This window comes from Euphorbia lathyris, chromosome 3 (genome assembly GCF_963576675.1).
Source record: "Euphorbia lathyris chromosome 3, ddEupLath1.1, whole genome shotgun sequence".
Lineage (NCBI taxonomy): Eukaryota > Viridiplantae > Streptophyta > Magnoliopsida > Malpighiales > Euphorbiaceae > Euphorbia > Euphorbia lathyris.
The window spans coordinates 59,720,129-59,738,369 of record NC_088912.1 but is presented as its reverse complement, the minus strand read 5'-3'; the positions used below and the strand labels follow the sequence as shown (position 1 = coordinate 59,738,369).

At 34.7% G+C, this 18,241-nt stretch overlaps 1 protein-coding gene and 1 non-coding gene across 15 annotated transcripts; one reads left to right on the top strand and one right to left on the bottom strand.

The window, feature by feature from the left end:
• Positions 1-1,102: 1,102 nt before the first annotated feature.
• On the top strand, positions 1,103-7,336 carry LOC136223007 (kinesin-like protein KIN-13A). 14 transcript variants are annotated; one of them, XM_066010766.1, is made up of 11 exons: positions 1,103-1,394; positions 1,533-1,558; positions 1,802-1,880; positions 2,077-2,258; positions 3,048-3,190; positions 3,785-3,979; positions 4,054-4,437; positions 4,592-4,669; positions 4,838-4,919; positions 5,279-5,432; positions 6,549-7,336. In XM_066010766.1, exons 7-11 carry the CDS (start codon positions 4,318-4,320, stop codon positions 6,583-6,585), a joined length of 471 nt encoding a protein of 156 aa, XP_065866838.1. In that variant the 5' UTR covers positions 1,103-1,394; positions 1,533-1,558; positions 1,802-1,880; positions 2,077-2,258; positions 3,048-3,190; positions 3,785-3,979; positions 4,054-4,317; the 3' UTR covers positions 6,586-7,336. The 14 variants fall into 14 exon arrangements, 11 of the variants coding, with proteins under 11 accessions (XP_065866838.1, XP_065866839.1, XP_065866836.1 ...); XM_066010767.1 differs by lacking the exon at positions 1,533-1,558; XM_066010764.1 differs by lacking the exon at positions 2,077-2,258 and having other exon boundaries at positions 2,766-3,190.
• Positions 7,337-17,655: 10,319 nt separating this feature from the next.
• Positions 17,656-17,761, bottom strand: LOC136224986 (small nucleolar RNA R71). Its single transcript, XR_010686728.1, has one exon. It is a non-coding gene; the product is annotated as a small nucleolar RNA R71 (small nucleolar RNA).
• Between the last annotated feature and the right edge of the window lie 480 nt (positions 17,762-18,241).

The window sequence follows — 18,241 nt, the reverse complement described above, 5'->3', positions numbered from 1 at the left end:
GAATTTTTGTTAAGTATATATTTCATATGTTTCAAACAATTTAAACTTTCAAAATAATGTTAAGCATATTTTAAGGTTATCATTATTGTTAGAAATAATATTTCTATACGGGCCATATTTTTACAAATCTCCGATACGATTTTATCAAAACGTCTCAAGTAAATGTATATAAGTAAAATTTCTTTAGTTTCAAATCTCTATTTTATATCATGAATTCATGATAAATATAAATCTTATTTTCAATTTTCAATTAGGTTTATAGGCATAAATCAAACTAACAACTTTAGCTTTTTAGCTCGGTATGATTTTCGTCTTACATTAAAAACCAATTGAAGTTTTTAAGGAAACTTTAGCCATAATACATGTTGAATTTCAAGTCAATATAGGATGAATGTGCTATTTTTCTTTCCCAATTTTATTTTCGTGTTAATTTAATCAAGTAGTCGTATTCTTAACTTTTGGCCACGATTGAGACGAACCTTATCACAATCGAGGTATGAAAGGGAAGAACATTAAGTACCGTTTACTTTTGGCCACGATTGCGACCACCCTTATCACAATCGAGGTATGAAAGGAACGTTAGAAATTAAAGCAAAATTAAATGTGTTTAAAGTTTTAAGTAACGATTGCGTCCACCCATGGCATGGTCGGTACCTCTTAAATGAACACAAAAGCAAATTAGTTTATATAAAGTCACGGACGAGTCCACCCTTATCACGGGCGTGACTAAGTAAATATATCAAACCTAAGTCCTTAATAAATCTATATTTGTAATAGTTTAGGTTTGGGAAAGGAAATTTTGTGCTTTTAAATACCTTGAGATGAAAGATTCAAAAACATACGTGCTTACACCGTCCCGAATACTTCAATATAAAAATTGAGATACAAGACGAATGATATACACTATAAAAAATGTGACTTTTGGGTACAAATTGTTAAAGACAATTTAGATACATTGTCCTCGATTCTAACTTCAAAACTAATACGAAGGACAATTAGATTATGCGTCTCCAATTCTTTTTTAATTTTGAATAGGGGACAAACGTTTACAACAGAAATTAGATAAATATTTAAATTTAAATTTATGAATAATAGGGGACAATTAATTGGTTAACTTGTCACTCAACCACGTTTACCTAAAACAAATATCGAAATATTTCCCAAAACTTCAATTTTCAATTTCTCTGGTTTCATCCCAAGAACTTTTGAAATTCCTAGATCCTATCTGCAGAATCGACTGATTTAATCCTAATGGGATTGAAAACGAGATCTCCGAATATGAATATTCCACATTTAATCACGATTTTCCTCTCATGGCCAATCGCCTGAAACCTCACCGGAAAAATTGAGAGATCCCTCAAATTAGGGAAATTGGTCTCTCTTCTTTCTTTCTGGTACGCGTCTCTGCTCTTTCTCTCTCTCTTTTTCTTCTTTTTTGCATTTCTTCCTCTCTATTTTCGGTTTTCTTATTTTCTCTCTTATAAAACTGATTTCTTGATCTCTATTGTTGGTTTGGTAAATTTCAATTTCAGATGAAAGGGTACATGAACAAATAGATGTAAGCTAATTTTCAACTTCCTTTTTTTTGTGTAAAATTGTGTTTTGAGTGTTCTTTAATGAGAACATGGTTTTGGCTGTGTTCAGATTTTCTTTTTTGGCCTTTCTATAACTGTTTTAATGTATATACTCTATTATTATTATTGTTTCTCCATTGTGGTTTGCTGGCTTGCTGCTTACCTCTAGTATTACTCAAATTCTTGTTAAGTTGTGCAATTCAAATAATCTTCATGTCGAATTTTAGGATTCTACAGGAGGATAATGTTGAAACAGGGTAGCTAACAGAGATTTAACAATTTGAAGATGCCGAGTTCAGGTTACAGGTAATTCCCCTTAGACTTAATAAATTTTGATTTGATTTCAAGAGATATTCTTGTTATTCATTTGGTTTCAAGAGATATTTTTGTTATTTATTTGGTTTGGGTTTGAATCATAAAGCATGGGTTTTAAACTCTTAATGCCGAATGAATTTTTCATCTCTCTTGAACGTATTATATTCTACTCTACAATTTGATACAGAGCTGTTCACATTTTGCAAAATCTAATGGGTTCAATTCAAAGAATTGGATACACAAACAATATATTCTATCAATAGAAATTCAGAAGTTATTGGCATTCTAGCTTGAAGACTTTACTGCCACATGGATTCAAACTGCATTTAGGGCCAACTACAAGTGGAACAACTACTTCAAAAGATAAAAGTAATGAAGTTTCAGTTATGGAATATATATAATTATATGCTTTTAGCTTTTTAAGATATTCTTATGCATGCATAGATTCTCTTGAAATTAATTTTTCTAACTTTCAACCATTAGCCCGGGAAATAGAGGACATAAGCTTAAAGTAAGATAATTATTTTCTCATGTCTAATGCTAGTAAAATAGATGTACTATTGATTAATTGCTTTGTGGTATAATGTTAGTTCTATCTTCAATTGTTTAATGGTTCTTAACATACAAAATATATACCTATGCCTTTTTAGTTTTTTGGTTTATGAATGTCGTCTTTTTTTCAAAATTTGAATATAATTTTTGCTATTTGACCCTGTTTTTTTGACCTATTTGTTTGTAAACATCTTCATTGTGTTTTTACTTTCGAGCTGCCACTTGGTGCATATACTATCAAACATGATTCTTTCATCTGCTTGAGTGAGTTTCTAGTTTTGTAGTTCACAGTAACATATTGTTTATATTTTACCTTTCATAAAGGGTTATGGAGGAGGGCGAGCCTTGGCGCAACGGTAAAAACGTTGTTGCCGTGTGACCAGAGGTCACGGGTTCGAGTCTTAGGAGCGGCCTCTTGCCAAATTGGCAAGGGAAGGCTTGCCCCCAATACACCCTTGTGGTGGGACCCCTCCCCGGACCCTCGCTCAGCGGGGACGCGTAATGCGACCGGGCCGCCCTTTATAAAGGGTTATGGAGCACAATCTGCTGAAGAAAAACAGAGGCTTTTCAAGCTAATGAGAAACCTGAATTTCAATGGAGAATCAGGTTCAGAGCCTTACATACCTACTGCCCAAACTTCAGCTGGCATTTCTGCATCAGACAGTCTTTATTTTCCAGAGTTTAGGGGGGATTTTGGAGCTGGCCTCTTGGATCTTCATGCTATGGATGATACAGAGCTTTTATCCGAGGTACGGTTTTGTTGTGCAACTTGTCTAGCTTGCAGCACGGATCATCTTATTTTGGCTTTTGATGAGTGCAATACATTACATTGCAGAGCAACAACATTCTTATCAAATGATATGTATCTACTGTTATAGGCCTTTTTGATTTTGCATCTCCATTTCCTTAGTCTTAGTAGCAATCCATTGTTATAGATTCCAATCACATGCAGGAATAAACTAAAGAAGGGAAACTATAGTTATTGATAGAATTTGTCTTTGTTAGGATAATAAGTTTTTTTTCCTTTTTATTTGAACTAATATTTCCTCTGTTAACTGTTTAGTGCTACATGTGATATATGGTTACTGTCTTCCGTGTTTTGGTTCTTCCTACCAAAAAAAAGGTAGTAGTTCTGATAGGGAAATCTAATCTTGTTTCTTCTCTTGCCTGTCCTTTTGTTGTTTTGATTGAACTATCTATAGATGTTCTTTGGATGTATAATAGTTACCTGCTTCACAAGAATCGCAGATATTTTATTCGTTTTCTTATTTTCATAATTAATCTGTGGCCTTTGATATTTACTTTCCATGTGCTTACGGATTGTCGCTTTTTCATCTCTACAGCATGTCATGACAGAACCTTTTGAGCCATCACCATTCATGCCTGGTGGCAGTTTAAAAGGATTTGACAATGACTTCAACATGACTAGCAGGAGACAGCAAAGAGAGCAAAATGATACGGATCCGTCTATTCCATCCACCACGGCTGAAAAAGAGAACAACACTAGGGAAAATAATGTGGCCAAGGTTAGAGTGGTGGTAAGTTGATTATATACATAAAAGATTCCTATGCCCCCATACTTACTCACATATGGATGCATGGTTGTTTCCAGGGAATGCTTTGTGGTTGTGCATATATCATATGGACGAAGAAATGCTATAGTCGATAGTTAATTCGACATGGGATCTTTCTGTGAATGAACAAAAGGCCAAATCTTTTGAAGACAAGCCATTTCCAGAAATTAAGTTTCTTTTCGTGTTTTCAGGATTATGTAATATCAATGCTTGTGAGATTTCAAATGTGATAGCGACGTGTGTGCATCTATGTTATTTCCTGTATTTTGAACATATGAGACAAGTATTTTTGAAATGCTTTTATGCATTTGCTTTTCAAGGTGCGCAAAAGACCACTAAGCAAGAAAGAGACTGCTCGTAAGGAGGATGATATTGTAACTGTGTCTGAGAATGCTTTAACTGTCCATGAACCTAAGCAAAAGGTTTGTTCTATGTCGACTCAGAATTGAACAACACTTATTTCTATTTTTTGTTTTTATTATTATATGAAAACTATGAAATTTCTATTGATTTATCTTGATTGTCTGCTCTTTCCTTTTGCTGTGTAAGGCCTAACTTTTTTGTTAATACGGGAAGGTGGATTTGACTGCATATGTTGAGAAGCATGAATTTTGTTTTGACGCTGTTCTGGATCAACAAGTCACAAATGATGAGGTACTATCTTGTGTTTGCGATATAGATGAAAGTTTAATAGCTACTTTAGGGTTCATGGTACCATGAAAATGATTGGAAATTCATGGCGTTGTTTTTTGTTTATTTTCTAACGTTTGTTTTGTTTCCCGCTGTTGATGATTTTGATGGTCATTTCATGTTTTTGAACAGGTTTATCGGGTTACTGTGGAGCCAATTGTTCCTATTATTTTCCAGCGAGCAAAAGCTACATGTTTTGCATATGGTCAGACAGGTAAAGATTGCTTTTCATACTTGCTATATTTCATGTTATCTATGTTGTCAGGGTTATGTTATTAAGATTGAAGACAGTTGATTGGGTCTTTATGTATATGCACAATTAGTGGAAGCTAATGAAATGGACAAAACTAGCAATAGTTGGAAGCATCAAGCAACTTGAAATTGATGGCAGTTGTACTGCATCGATTCTGCTTTAGTGTTTTCTTTTTCTGTTGACAGTAGATTGGAAAAGGAAAATAGGATGTGGTTTTTGTCTATTTATTTATTTTGTCATGCCCATGCTCTAATTTTTTTATTTTCCTTTATTTAATCTGAAGCTTAGCATGGTCTTAAACTGTTTTCTTCGGTTCTAAGATGTGATATCTTTACAACCACTTCCTCTAAGAGCTGCTGAAGACCTTGTTAGATATTTGCACCAGCCAGTTTATCGAAATCAGAAATTCAAACTGTGGCTTGGCTATTTCGAAATATATGGTGGCAAACTCTATGATCTTCTCAGTGATAGAAAGTGAGTAGTTTTTGTTGATTTTATTCATCTTTCTTTTAAATAATTTGTTCAAGGATATATTTAATAATTGGGCAAACAGACTCTGAAATTCTGTTGATATTGTTCCTTCATTGGAAAATGGTTAACATTAAAAATATTTGCTGATATAATGTTTATCATAACCTTAATTAAGTTACTAAACTGACATGTAACTTTTTGAAAATTGTTAGTAGTTTGTGGATTCGTTGGATTTATTGTACTCTCGTTGTTTGATATGTTTTGACAGTTGTTTGTTCTTAATAATGTTTCTATTTCATAATTTTGTTGAAGTTACTTTTCAATATTGACAGGTTGGTTTGAATTTATATGTATAAAAGGGGAAACATTCAATGGGGATGATTATTGTCTTTTTATTTTTAGACAAATAATCGTCTCTTAGTAACAAGACAAAAATCATCCCCTTTGTATAGGGACGACAATCGTCCCTTTCTTTAGGACACAAAAAAATCGTCACTTTATTTGGAGACAAAAACCGCCCCCTAAGAATGAGGACAAAAGTTGTCTCCTTTGCACGGGACGATAATAGTCCCTACAAACAGGGACGACAATCGTCCTTCACACTAGGGACAACATTTGTCCTTATTGGTAGGCACGATAGTCGTCCCACAAAACGGGGACGACATCAAGTTTTTTGTCCCCTATAGCATCGGGTACGCTCGCATAAGGGAAGAAACAAGGGGACGAAAAAAATCGTCCCAAAAAATATAGGGGACAATTTTTCTTATTTTTGAGGACAATTTTAACCGTCCCCAAAAATCATTTTTTTTTGTAGTGATATCTCTTTTACACTAGCTAGTTTGATACTTTGCGTATAAATTTACCATGAAAAGTATTTCATTCGGTTTAACTAATTTAAAGAGGAATATATGGATATATGTTCTATTTATAAAGAGATTGATTAAAGAATAAATTCAGTGAAATTTTGCTCGGGACTAGCAAAAGCTTAAGTGTGGGAGTTTGTTAAGCCCAAAATATACCTAAAATATCATATATAAATACGTTTAATTTACATTGAAATCGTGCTAATTATATTCATTTAGAGTACTTTTACGTCTTTATTTACTTCTTTGATGCAAGGTACTTAATTATTTGGTTAAATCCAAATAGGAGCTAAAACGGAGCTAAAACTAGGTAAAAACCTAAATTACATGCCAAAAATACGTATCAATCAGAAGACCGACTCAAGGAGACAAGAAGCATCCGAGAGACGAGGGAGAACGTCCCTATCGTGACTGAGATTCTCAAAATCTCAGTCGCGACATGCTAAATCTCAAACACCAAAGTCGAATTTTTCAGCTTTCCTCCGTGCCCCCTGTCTCAGTTGATATTCTCGGAATCTCATATGAGACATCGAAGAATTCTGCACAGTTTTCACATGTTTAAATCCAAGAAACGCGTCTGTTCGTTTGGATAAAAGCGACCCTTCATCAACGGACACGACCCATCAATTACAACCCTTCACCAACTATAAATAAGTGATTCATTTCAGAAATCAATGTTGGAAAATAGTTAGAGAAATTAGAGAGTTGTTATGTTGAAGAAACTCTGACTCAGAAATGAGTCAGATTAGTTTACATTTCTGTAAAAGCAAACTTGCTGTACACAAGTTGTTATTAGATTAGTTATAAACACAATAGTATTAGTTTAGTTTCAAAGGTTGATCAGAGACAAGTTTTCATTCTGGTAGTGGACCTAGCGGTCTCTATTCCAAAGATTCAACGAGAAGAACTCACGGCTGAAGCGCAAAGAGGTCTGACAAACCTACGGAGTTTGAGGGAAAGATTGACAACCCGGATCTCAAAGTTTTCGTTAAAATGCTATCCATGTCTCTTCTTCTCTGTTAACTTGTGAAGATTCAGAATTCACTAATGATATATTTATTTTATTCAATACATTCTTTATGTTGATTATTTTGATGTTGTTCTGACAAAATGATTTTCAAAATGATAAACTGGTGTTTTTATTAAAACGTTTTATATAATCATATTTATAAAGAAACTTTGTTGAACACTTGAAAGAATTAGTTTTTATGGATGATATGATCGCTAGCGCGGCTTATCGGATATAAAATACGAATTTAATTAAGGTAGCGATCTTGCCCGATCGTAGGAAGATCGTCTGCGGTTCAAAGCCATTTAATTGCATAAATTCTTGTATCATTACATGTTCATAATTTTACCAAAGTTATAGTTGTTTTCTTTGCTTAATGAAAATAAGTTTTATACCTTCTATTTATTCTACGGAAGCATCTGTCTTGTAATCAAAATCTCAAGACAGAATTGTTCTCTAAGTTTAATATAATATTCTCATCTAGTCCTAATTTATCCGAACCAATTCAATCAATTAAACGATTTTCTTTAGTTAAACCTAAAGACGTGAATAAAACTGAATTAAATAAGTTTTTAGTTAAAAAGCGTTCCATGTGGGTTCGATATCTTTTATTACTACAAGCGTTCCCGGATCTCAAAGTTTTCGTTAAAATGCTATCCATGTTTCTTCCTCTCTGTTAACTTGTGAAGATTCACAATTCACTAATAATATATTTATTTCATTCAATACATTCTTCCTGTTGTTATTTTGATATTGTTCTGACAAAATGATTTTCAAAATGATAAATTGGTGTTTTTATTAAAACGTTTTATACAATCATATTTACAAAGAAACTTTGTTAAACACTTGAAAGAATTAGTTTTTACGGATGATATGATCGTGACCGCGGCTTATCGGATATAAAATACTAATTTGATTAAGGTAGGAATCTGCTCCAATCCATAGAGATTTCTACGGTTCAAAGCGATTTAATTGCATAAATTCTTATATTATTACATGTTCATAATCTTACCAAAGTTATAGTTGCTTTCTTTGCTTAATGAAAATAAGTTTTATACCTTCTATTTATTCCAAATACGAAAGCATCTGTCTTGTAATCAAAATCTCAAGACAGAATTGTTCTCTAAGTTCAATATAATATTCCTATCTAATCCTAATTTATCCGAACCAATACAATCAATTAAACGATTTTCTTTAGTTAAACCTAAAGACGTGAATAAAACTGAATTAAATAAGTTTTTAGTTAAAAAGCGTTCCCTGTGGGTTCGATATCTTTTATTACTACAAGCGTATATCGTGCACTTGCGGAAATCACCCAACAGCTACTAACCTAGCTTTGTAGGTGCTAACCTTTCCATCCATGTCAGTCTTCTTCTTGAAGATCCACCTGCACCCAATGGGTTTTATCCCTTCGGGTTGATCAACCAAAGTCCACACTTGGTTGGTATACATGGAATCCATTTCAGAATCCATGGCCTCGAGCCATGCTTTAGAATCTGGACTGCTAAGAGCCTCTTCGTAGTTTTCGGGTTCGTCATCTAACACGGGAACCTCATCATCATCTCCCACTAGAAAACCATATCTAACTAGGAGTTCACGAACTCTTTATGATCTACGAGTAGGTGGCACTTGAGTCTCATCCAATGGGACTGCTTCGGGTTCCTCAACCACCTCTGTTGTTTCAGTCGATGTTTCTTCTTCTTGAACTTCATCAAGTTCAATCATGCTTCCCTTTTCTGTTTCTTCGAGAAACTCTTTCTCCAAGAAGGTTGCATGCTTGGATACTATTACTTTCTGATCATCTGGATGATAGAAGTAGTACCCCATAGTTTCCTTAGGGTATCCAATGAAGAAACATTTATCAGATTTAGAATCTAGTTTGTCTGACGCTACGCGTTTGACAAATGCTGAACAACCCTATACTCTCATGAATGAAAATGTGGGTTTCCTACCAACGAACAATTCATATGGTGTGGAACTAGCGGATTTAGTTGGTACTCAATTTAGGGTGAAGAGGGCAGTTTCTAAGGCATAGCCCCATAATGTCTTTGGAAGTAATGCTATGCTCATCATAGATATCACCATATCTAGTAAGGTACGGTTCCTCCTTTTGGATACACCATTGTTTGTGGTGTATAGGGAGGTGTCCATTGTGAGCATATCCCACATTCAGTTAGATAATTCAGAAAATCATATGAAAGATATTCACCACCTCGATCGGATCGAAGTATCTTTATTTTCTTTCCTAATTGATTTTCTACTTCATTCTTGAAGCATTTGAATTTCTCAAAAGCTTCGGACTTGTGCTTCATCAAGTAAACATAACCATATCTAGCATGGTCGTCTATGAAGCTTATGAAGTATCTGAATCCTCCTCTTGCTTAGACTGACATAGGACCGCATACATCTGAATGTATTAATCCTAGAGTGTCTGATATACGCTCACCTTTATTACTAAAGGGTGTCTTTGTCATTTTACCTTTTAAACATGCTTCGCATGTTTCCAATGATTCAGAATCAATTGAATCTATAAGCCCATCTTGATGTAGCTTAAGCATGCATCTTTTGTTTATATGGCCTAAACGACAATGCCACAAGTAAGTCGAATTATCTAGCTTATGTCTTTTGGTATCAATCGCGAATACAGAAATTTTGTCATCTAGCACATAAATCCCATTTTGTGATATTCCTGAAAAATAGAAAATCCCATCTCTATAAAACTCGCAATGTTTGTCTTTTATTGAAATATGAATACCGTCGTCAACAAGACGGCTAATAGATATAATGTTTCTGGACATTTCTGGAACATACAAACAGTTCCCTAATTTTATTACAAGCCCAGAGGGCAAACTCAAAACATAATCTCCAACAGCGAGGGTGGCAACTCTTGCTCCATTTCCTACTCGCAAGTTTATGCTCCCCTTCTTCAATTCCTTAGTCCGATTTAGTTCCTGCATATTCGTACAAATATGAGATCCACATCCGATATCAAGTACCCAAGATTCAGACTGTGAAATTGTATTTATTTCAATATAAAACATACCAGATGTTGAAGCACTGTCTTTTCCCTTCTTGAGGGAGGCTAGGTACTCCTTGCAGTTCCTTCTCCAATGCCCGTCTTTACCACAGAAGTGGCACTCTCCTTTGGGCTTCTTCACTTCCTTTCCCTTAGCTCTAGTGGGCATGGCCCTGTTGCCTTTCTTGGAATGTTTAGGATTGGAAAAATTCCCCTTCCTCTTCTTTGATCCCTCTATGACAAGAGCCGGTATTGCCTTGTCTTTCTTCATATTGGGCTCAACTGTCTTGAGCATGTTTGCAAGCTCTTCAAGAGAGGTTTGCAAGTCATTCATTTGGTAGTTCATGATGAACTGTGAATAACTCTCTGGGAGGGATTGAAGAATTAAGTCTACACTTAGTTCGTTATCCATCGCGAATCCAATATTAGAAAGCTTGGTAATATAGCCAATCATCTTGACACAATGTGTCATCACAGATGTGACCTCTTGCATCCTGCAACGATATAATAATTTTGATATCTCGTAGCGTTCACACCTAGTTTGTTTCCCAAACAACTCCTTTAGGTGCATGATGATGGAATAGGCATCCATTTCCTCATGTTGCCTTTGCAATTCCGGTGTCATCGATGCAAGTATGATGCATCCCGCATGATCGTCATCAGCCTTGTGCTTCTGGTAAGCATCAATCTCTTCGATGGGAGCATCATCCGCCGGGTTAGGGGGTATCGGTGTATCAAGTACATACCCTATCTTATCGAACTTCAAAACGATTTTGAGGTTGCGATACCAGTCGGTGAAGATTGAACCGTTCAACTTGTTATCGATAAGTATATTTTGCAGATTGGGTTTAGTCATGATTTTAGGAGTGTTTTAATTTAACCTGAGAGTGAGAAAGAGTAAACGTATGTTATTCATTTGCCTTAAAGTACATCAGTCTAAAATTATAGGTCTTTTAATTCATTTTAAATTTCTCCCACTATTTTTCCAAATTAATAGACCTCCATATTAATTCAAAGAATTTCACAAATCCTTTAGTGAACCAGGATCCTAACTCCTGAGATTTCACCTTGAGTTTACTCAACAAGCTAGTCTCATTTGTTAGGTAGATTCATGCAATCAATCACATCAATAATGTGATTCCTAGGTTATTGGGTTACTAACCACATTAGTAACTAATATGCTATTCATATTAATCCCAACCATATTGCCCATTAGTTTATGATAACATGAGTTTACCCATCCAATTACCATAATCTAATTTAAGTATTACCCCATATTCATGAAAAACGATTTTTTCGATAATTCAGGTGTTACCATAAGACCCCCGAGCTTGAGTTTACTCAACAACCCAAGGGCCCCCAGTACTTCCGGCTGAATTATAATATTAGGGAGGGGCAACCGATTTTAATAACTTGCTTATTTACTTAACTTTTCATTAGTGAGGGATTTTTATTTTAAGTCTCATAATCTAACCTAGTCTTGATTTGCTTTAGCATACATCAGATACATACATTGGCGTTATGAACATATTATCTAAATTATTACGTTGAGCCAGAAACGGAATAAAAGGCCAAACCTAGGGAAATACTAACTATTACATATTTCTCTTTAGGTTCTCCGTCTTCTCCATGGCGCCTTGAAATTACATATTAATTTCTATACTACTAAAGAAAACTTCAATTAACTTGAAGGGAATTAGATGAGAGGAGAAATTACAATAGATAGTAGATAGGCAGGACTCGCAGGCCCTATTTCAAAAATACCAAAAGACTAAATAGAGGGTCCAAATACGTCCATAACTCCAAACATACATAGACTCAATTAAATAAATTTAATTGGTTGATTACATAAAATATTTATGTAATATTTAGGTTAATCGCATTAACTTATCAAATCAACTTTCATCCAATTTTAATTATATCAGTTTCGTATCTTCTATATTAAATCTAATTAAATGTATCAATTACATATTAGATTAATACAACTATACAAACCCTTATTTATGCATATCCCGGTTATTTTGATTTTAATTCATTTAATACTTTTGATTTACAAATAGGTAAAAACAAACTTTTAAATAAATTTTCATTCGATAATCAAAACAGAAAACTATTAATTTCTGAAACTTATATATATAAATATATTTAAAACTATTTTATTTTAAAACGGTTTTAAAACAAATAGGCTTTTACTCGTGTCGGGCCCGTAAAGGGGGCCGAGACCTAAACACGCTGCTGCCGTTTGGCAGCAGCGCCGCGGCTACCTTACGGCAGCGACGTCCAGTCGCAAAACGGTTGCTGCCGCGAGGCAGCAACCGTGAACAGTAGTTCGGGTTGCTGCCTCGCGGCGCAACCCGGACTACTGTTCCATTTTTTTTAAATATATATATATATATATATATATATATATATATATATATATATATATCAGTATTAAAACGGTTTTAAAACGATTTTCAGAAAATAGGAAAACTTTTCAAAGATTTTCTGTTTTATCTTTAGAATTAATAAAACTAACTTTTATCAATCTAACTATAAAAGATTTTGTCACAATGATTATCAACCAAAATAATTAGGAATATATGCATAATCTATTTTAATTAACAATTAATTAAAACTTATTTATATTTAGAGTTAATCAATCAAAACAGTTTCGTTAATTAACCTAACTATAAATATTTATTCAATTTGATTGAAAAAACCTTTTAATTTTCATATATGAAATAACGGATTTAACGCAGGCTCTGATACCACTGAAGGAAAATAGGCTAACTTTTGAGCGGAAATATAAAAATTTTAACCTTTTTCCATTAACCCAAGATCCGTTAATCGTTCTTTCATATAAAGAGGGATAGAAGGAAATACCTTTCGAAGTTCTATCTACCGTTGCAATCGAAGTGCCCAAACCTCTTACTCCGAGTTCCCGAGCACAAGACAAAAACACAATTCAAAATTAAGTTAGAACTCAACCGTGTAAAAAACAATCAAGAATAGATTGTCTCTAATTAATCAACACAAGATCAAGGAATAAGAGAAAGAGATGAAATTCGATCGAATCGGAAGGAAGCAGTGAATGATCTCGTCCTCAACAAGGGGGTCGAAATTCTCTCTCTTCGGTAGACTAGGGCTTGGCCGAAATTCTCATATAAGGGGGTATATGTACTCTCTTGTATCTAAACCCTAGTTAGATAGAATTAGGTTACTGAATAAGAATTTAATTCGGAATAAAATTCTTATTAGCTATTATCTATAATTATATCTAAATATAAAAATAATAATAATAACCTTATAGGATAATAATAGAAGCAATTTAATCTCATTAAACCTCCTAACTTATTTATCCTTTAATTAATTTAATTCACAATCATAATCTAATTACAATTGTTAAAATCAAATTAATTATTTATGTATTTTTCATACATAAAATCGCCCCCATATGTACTGGGCCTTAGTGGAATCAGTTGGGCTTCCATCAATTAATTAACATTTGTTTCTCTTTTGGGCTCCAAGTCTTATGTGTGACCCATTAGGTTCTTATTTCTTCTAGCCGTATGCAACTATTAAATTAATTTTCTCAGAATTATATTTAATCTTTGCATAACAGAATGAGTACGCGAAATGTGATTAGCAAATCCGAAACATTCCCCCAGAGCTATAAGAAGACATGTTGATTCTGTCGTTGACCTTTCCGTATTAGTTACACTATAATTCGATCCTTTATCAACTACATCCTTGAACTGAATCTTATGACTATGGATAATGTCAAGTCACATATAGCGAGACGTTCATTTTACTTGTACATGCCGAGTTAACTCCAATTAGATAGGTTAAGTGAAATCTGTATTTCAAGTCTTAAGCTATCACCTTGCAAGGATTTAGAGTCAAGTCTTCCACAAGCGATCCTTGGACGTATCTCCCATTTATCGGGAGTGACAAATGCTCAATCCAATGTATAACTATCATGTAATTACTTCCTGTGATACCCAATGTCTGCCGTTCACACCCCAGAGTCATCTCTGTTATGGATCGTGTTACAACAGGATCAAAGCATCACATTCCATAATCCAGAATCACTAATTAACATTCCTTTGAGTCTTAGGATTACTTATACCTATTAATACCAATGAGATAAACAGGTGACAAGGATGAATCTACCCATCCTGTTATCTCAAGTCGGCCCCCTAATCCTAATGAACTCCCTTTCATCGGATCCATGCAACTGTCCAGATATCTGCATATCTGAAGCTTGTGAGATCAGCTCTCTGTCTCGACAGAAGACATTGTTACATGCAAGTCTCAACAGTGATATGTCAATCCTATTTCTAAACATATTACTTGATTTGGGGTGGTTTTAAGTTTATTAGTTTATTATAAAGTTTCGTCTCACTTCATGCTTGTATGAACACTTTATAATCACTTTAAACAAACTTAGGGATTTCCTTTTATTAGACTTATTTAGTTCTTAAAAGAGGTTGCCTTTATATAGTTATGAAACCATATCTTATTAAAACAAATGACATAAAGAACACTTCATTTATATTTAGTTCATATCCTAGAATAATTGTCTATAGGACACTAAACCCCAACATCTCTAACACCCACTTCATGCCTTCCCACAGTGCTAGCGCCTCTACTAAATTCGGTGCAAAAATTCCAGCCACAACAACACATCTTCTACCCCTGAATATTCACAGCGAATCCCATAGAACAGCCCCCGCACCCCTCTGCCTCTCTTCAGTGAAGATGGTTGCATCGGTATTACATTTTAGCCCGTATGTTCTCGGTGGAAACCAGTGGCTTCGCCTAGCATCAGCGCCTACCAGTTGCACAAACATCGAGCCACTCTGCCTCATGTTTGCTGTTTTCCATTCCGACATCAGCCTTTCCGAATTAGCGATGGCCACTTCCGGAGAGATGCACTTTCCTTGCCATAGCTAACAGTTCCTTTGCGACCAAATAGTCCACAGCATAACAACATAGCGGCTGACCTCCTCCAAACTGCTTATCGAGCACACGAACATAAACCACTCTTCAATGACTTCTCATTCCTCTCCCGGGGCTTGTAATCCTACGATGGTCGAGCAAGCAGCAGCATATACGCATCCCGAGAATAAATGCCACCCGTGTTTAATGTCCGTCGTTAAGCCCAAAATATACCTATAATATTATTAATATTTACGTCAGTTTTTTCATGAAATCGTACTAATTAAATCTATTTAGAGTACTTTTACGTCTATATATGTTTCTTTGATGTAAGGTACTTAATTATTTGGTTAAATCCAAATAGGAGCTAAAACGGATCAAAAACGAAGGAAAACCCCTAAGTTACAAGCCAAAAGTACGAGAATATCAACGCACCAATACGAGGAGATATGAACGGAGCGAGACCGGGAGGAACAACCCGTGTCGCGACCGAGATTCCCATATCTCGGTCGTGACACGCTAAATCGAGGCACGAAATCAGAAGTCGTTCTAAGGGAAAAATTACTCCCCAGGTCATGACTGAGATTCCAGAATCTCGGTACGACCAACAGCCTTTGAAGCACTGATTTCACATGTCGAAATTCCAAGAAATGTGTCTGTTCGGGTGGATAGAAATGACTCTTCACAGCGAACACGGCCCTTCAAACACGACTCTTCAACATCTATAAATAGAGAGTTTATTTCAGAGTTCAATGTTAGTTGGTTAATTAAGATTTTAGAGAGCAGATATAATGTTGAGATTCTGAGTTAGAAAAGTCTCAGAGATTAGTTTTCAATTCTGTAAATCAAACTTGCTATACACAAGATTGTTCTTAGATTATTACAAACATAGTAGCGATTAAGTTTAGATTAAGAGTTATTCGAAGACAAGTTCTCATTCTGGTAGTAGATCAGACAATCTCTATTCCGAAGATTCAATGAGAAGAACTAACGGCTGAAGCGCCCTAGGGTCTGACAAACCTACGAAGTTTGAGGAAAGGATTCACAACCCGGAACTCAAATTAGTTAAAATGTTATCCATGTTTATTTTTCTCTATTAACTTGTGAAGATTCACAATTCTATAATAAAACGTTTACTTTATTCAATAAATATTTCTGTTGTTACTTTGATGTTACCTTCGAAGTAAGGTTCTGGTGTTTTCATTAAAACGTATTAAATTTCATATAATTACAAGGAAACTTAGTTGAACACTTGAAAGAATTAGTTTTTCTGGAAGATATGATCGTTGAGTCGGCTTATCAGAAATAAATGCCAATTTGATTAAGGTAGAAATCTGCCCGATCCAGAGAGATTTCTATGGTTCAAAGTCTGTTAATTGAATGAATTTACGATTTATTACATGCCCATATCTTTCCAAAGTTAAAGTTGTTTTCTTTGCTTAATGCGAATGAGTTTTATACTTTTCTTACTTTAAACACAAAAGTTTCTGTCTCGTAATCAAATCTCGAAACAAAATTGTATTCTAATTTTCAACATATATTTCTCATCTGATTCTGATTAATTCAATTCAATTCAATCCAATTCAATTAAACGATTTTCTATAATATAAACCTAAAGACGTAATTTAAACTGTATTAAAATAAGTTTTCGTGAAAAAATGTTCCCTGTGGGATCGATATCTTTTTATTACTACAAGCGAAACCGTGCACTTGCGGAAATCGCTCAACAAGTTTTTGCCGCCGTTCTCAGGAAACGCCAAATTTTTTTTACAAAAATTTAGATTTTTCGTGTTTTATTTCGAATCTAGGTTTATACATACTTATATTATTTCGTATATTTTATTTATTTAAATTTACTTACAATTTTATTTTTCAATTTTTTTAAAGGTACTTTCAGTTCATGCAAAAATTTCAAGTTCATGCGCGGTACTCGAAGTTCAGGCATTCAACCGGAATTACTCGATCCAGAAATTGAAAGAACAGTAAAAAGAAACAAAAAGAAAAACAAAGAGAAACAAAAATCACATCCAGAAACCATGGAAATTCCACCCACACTTATGGATTACGCTAGGCCAGGAGTGGCCGGTGTAATGAACAGTATAGTTAGACCCTAGATAAATGTACACCAATTTGAAATTAAGCCAGATTTGCTTAATATGTTGCAAAATAATGTGACATTTTATGGACTGCCTAACGAAAGCCCAAATACCCATTTGATAAATTTCCTAGAAATTTGCGACACTTTCAAGATGAATGACGTGCCTGCCAAAGCAGTCAAACTTCGCCTATTTCCTCTCACTTTGAAGGACAGGGCCAAAGTCTGGTTAACTTCTATGCTAGCCGCAATATTCGGAACTTGGGACCGATTAACCCAAGCATTTTTATCCAAATTTTTCCTTTTAGCAAAAACCGCAAAAGTTATAAAAGAATTAACATCTTTCACACAATATGACAATGAAACCCTTTATGAAGCATGGGAACGTTTCAAGGAACTTCAACGTTTATGCCCACATCACCACTTGCCCGATGAACTTTTGATGCAGACATTCTATAACGGAATGAAGCCCACAACCAGAGGTTCATTAGATACTATGTTGGGAGGGTTATTTATGAAGAAGACATCCGCCCAAGCGAAAGAACTTTTAGAGGAAATGGCAATCAACAGTAGTATGTGGCTTGCCGAACGTGGACACACACCAGTGGCGAAACCATCATCCTTAACTACATCACCAATTAAAGGTATAGTTAATCTCGATCTGATCGTGATGTTACAAGCCTAATTTTATGCGCTATCGCACAAAATTGACAGGTTTATGACACCGTGTGACACTAATGGTAACCCAATCCAAACGGACTTGGATTACGATGGTATGGATGAGGTTGAAGAGGTAAACTTTGTCCAAGGAAAAAATCAAACTAATAACCCTTATTCTAATACTTATAATCCCGGATGGAGGAATAATCCTAATTTTAGTTGGAAAGAGAATAATAATGTCGGTGC

Coding starts and splice junctions, on each gene's coding strand:
- LOC136223007 (XM_066010765.1), top strand. CDS start 4,318: ATGCATTTGCTTTTCAAGGTGCGCAAAAGACCACTAAGCAAGAAAGAG. Junction 4,438..4,591: donor TCCATGAACCTAAGCAAAAG/GTTTGTTCTATG, acceptor TAATACGGGAAG/GTGGATTTGACTGCATATGT. Junction 5,433..6,548: donor GATCTTCTCAGTGATAGAAA/GTGAGTAGTTTT, acceptor CTTTGATGCAAG/GTACTTAATTATTTGGTTAA.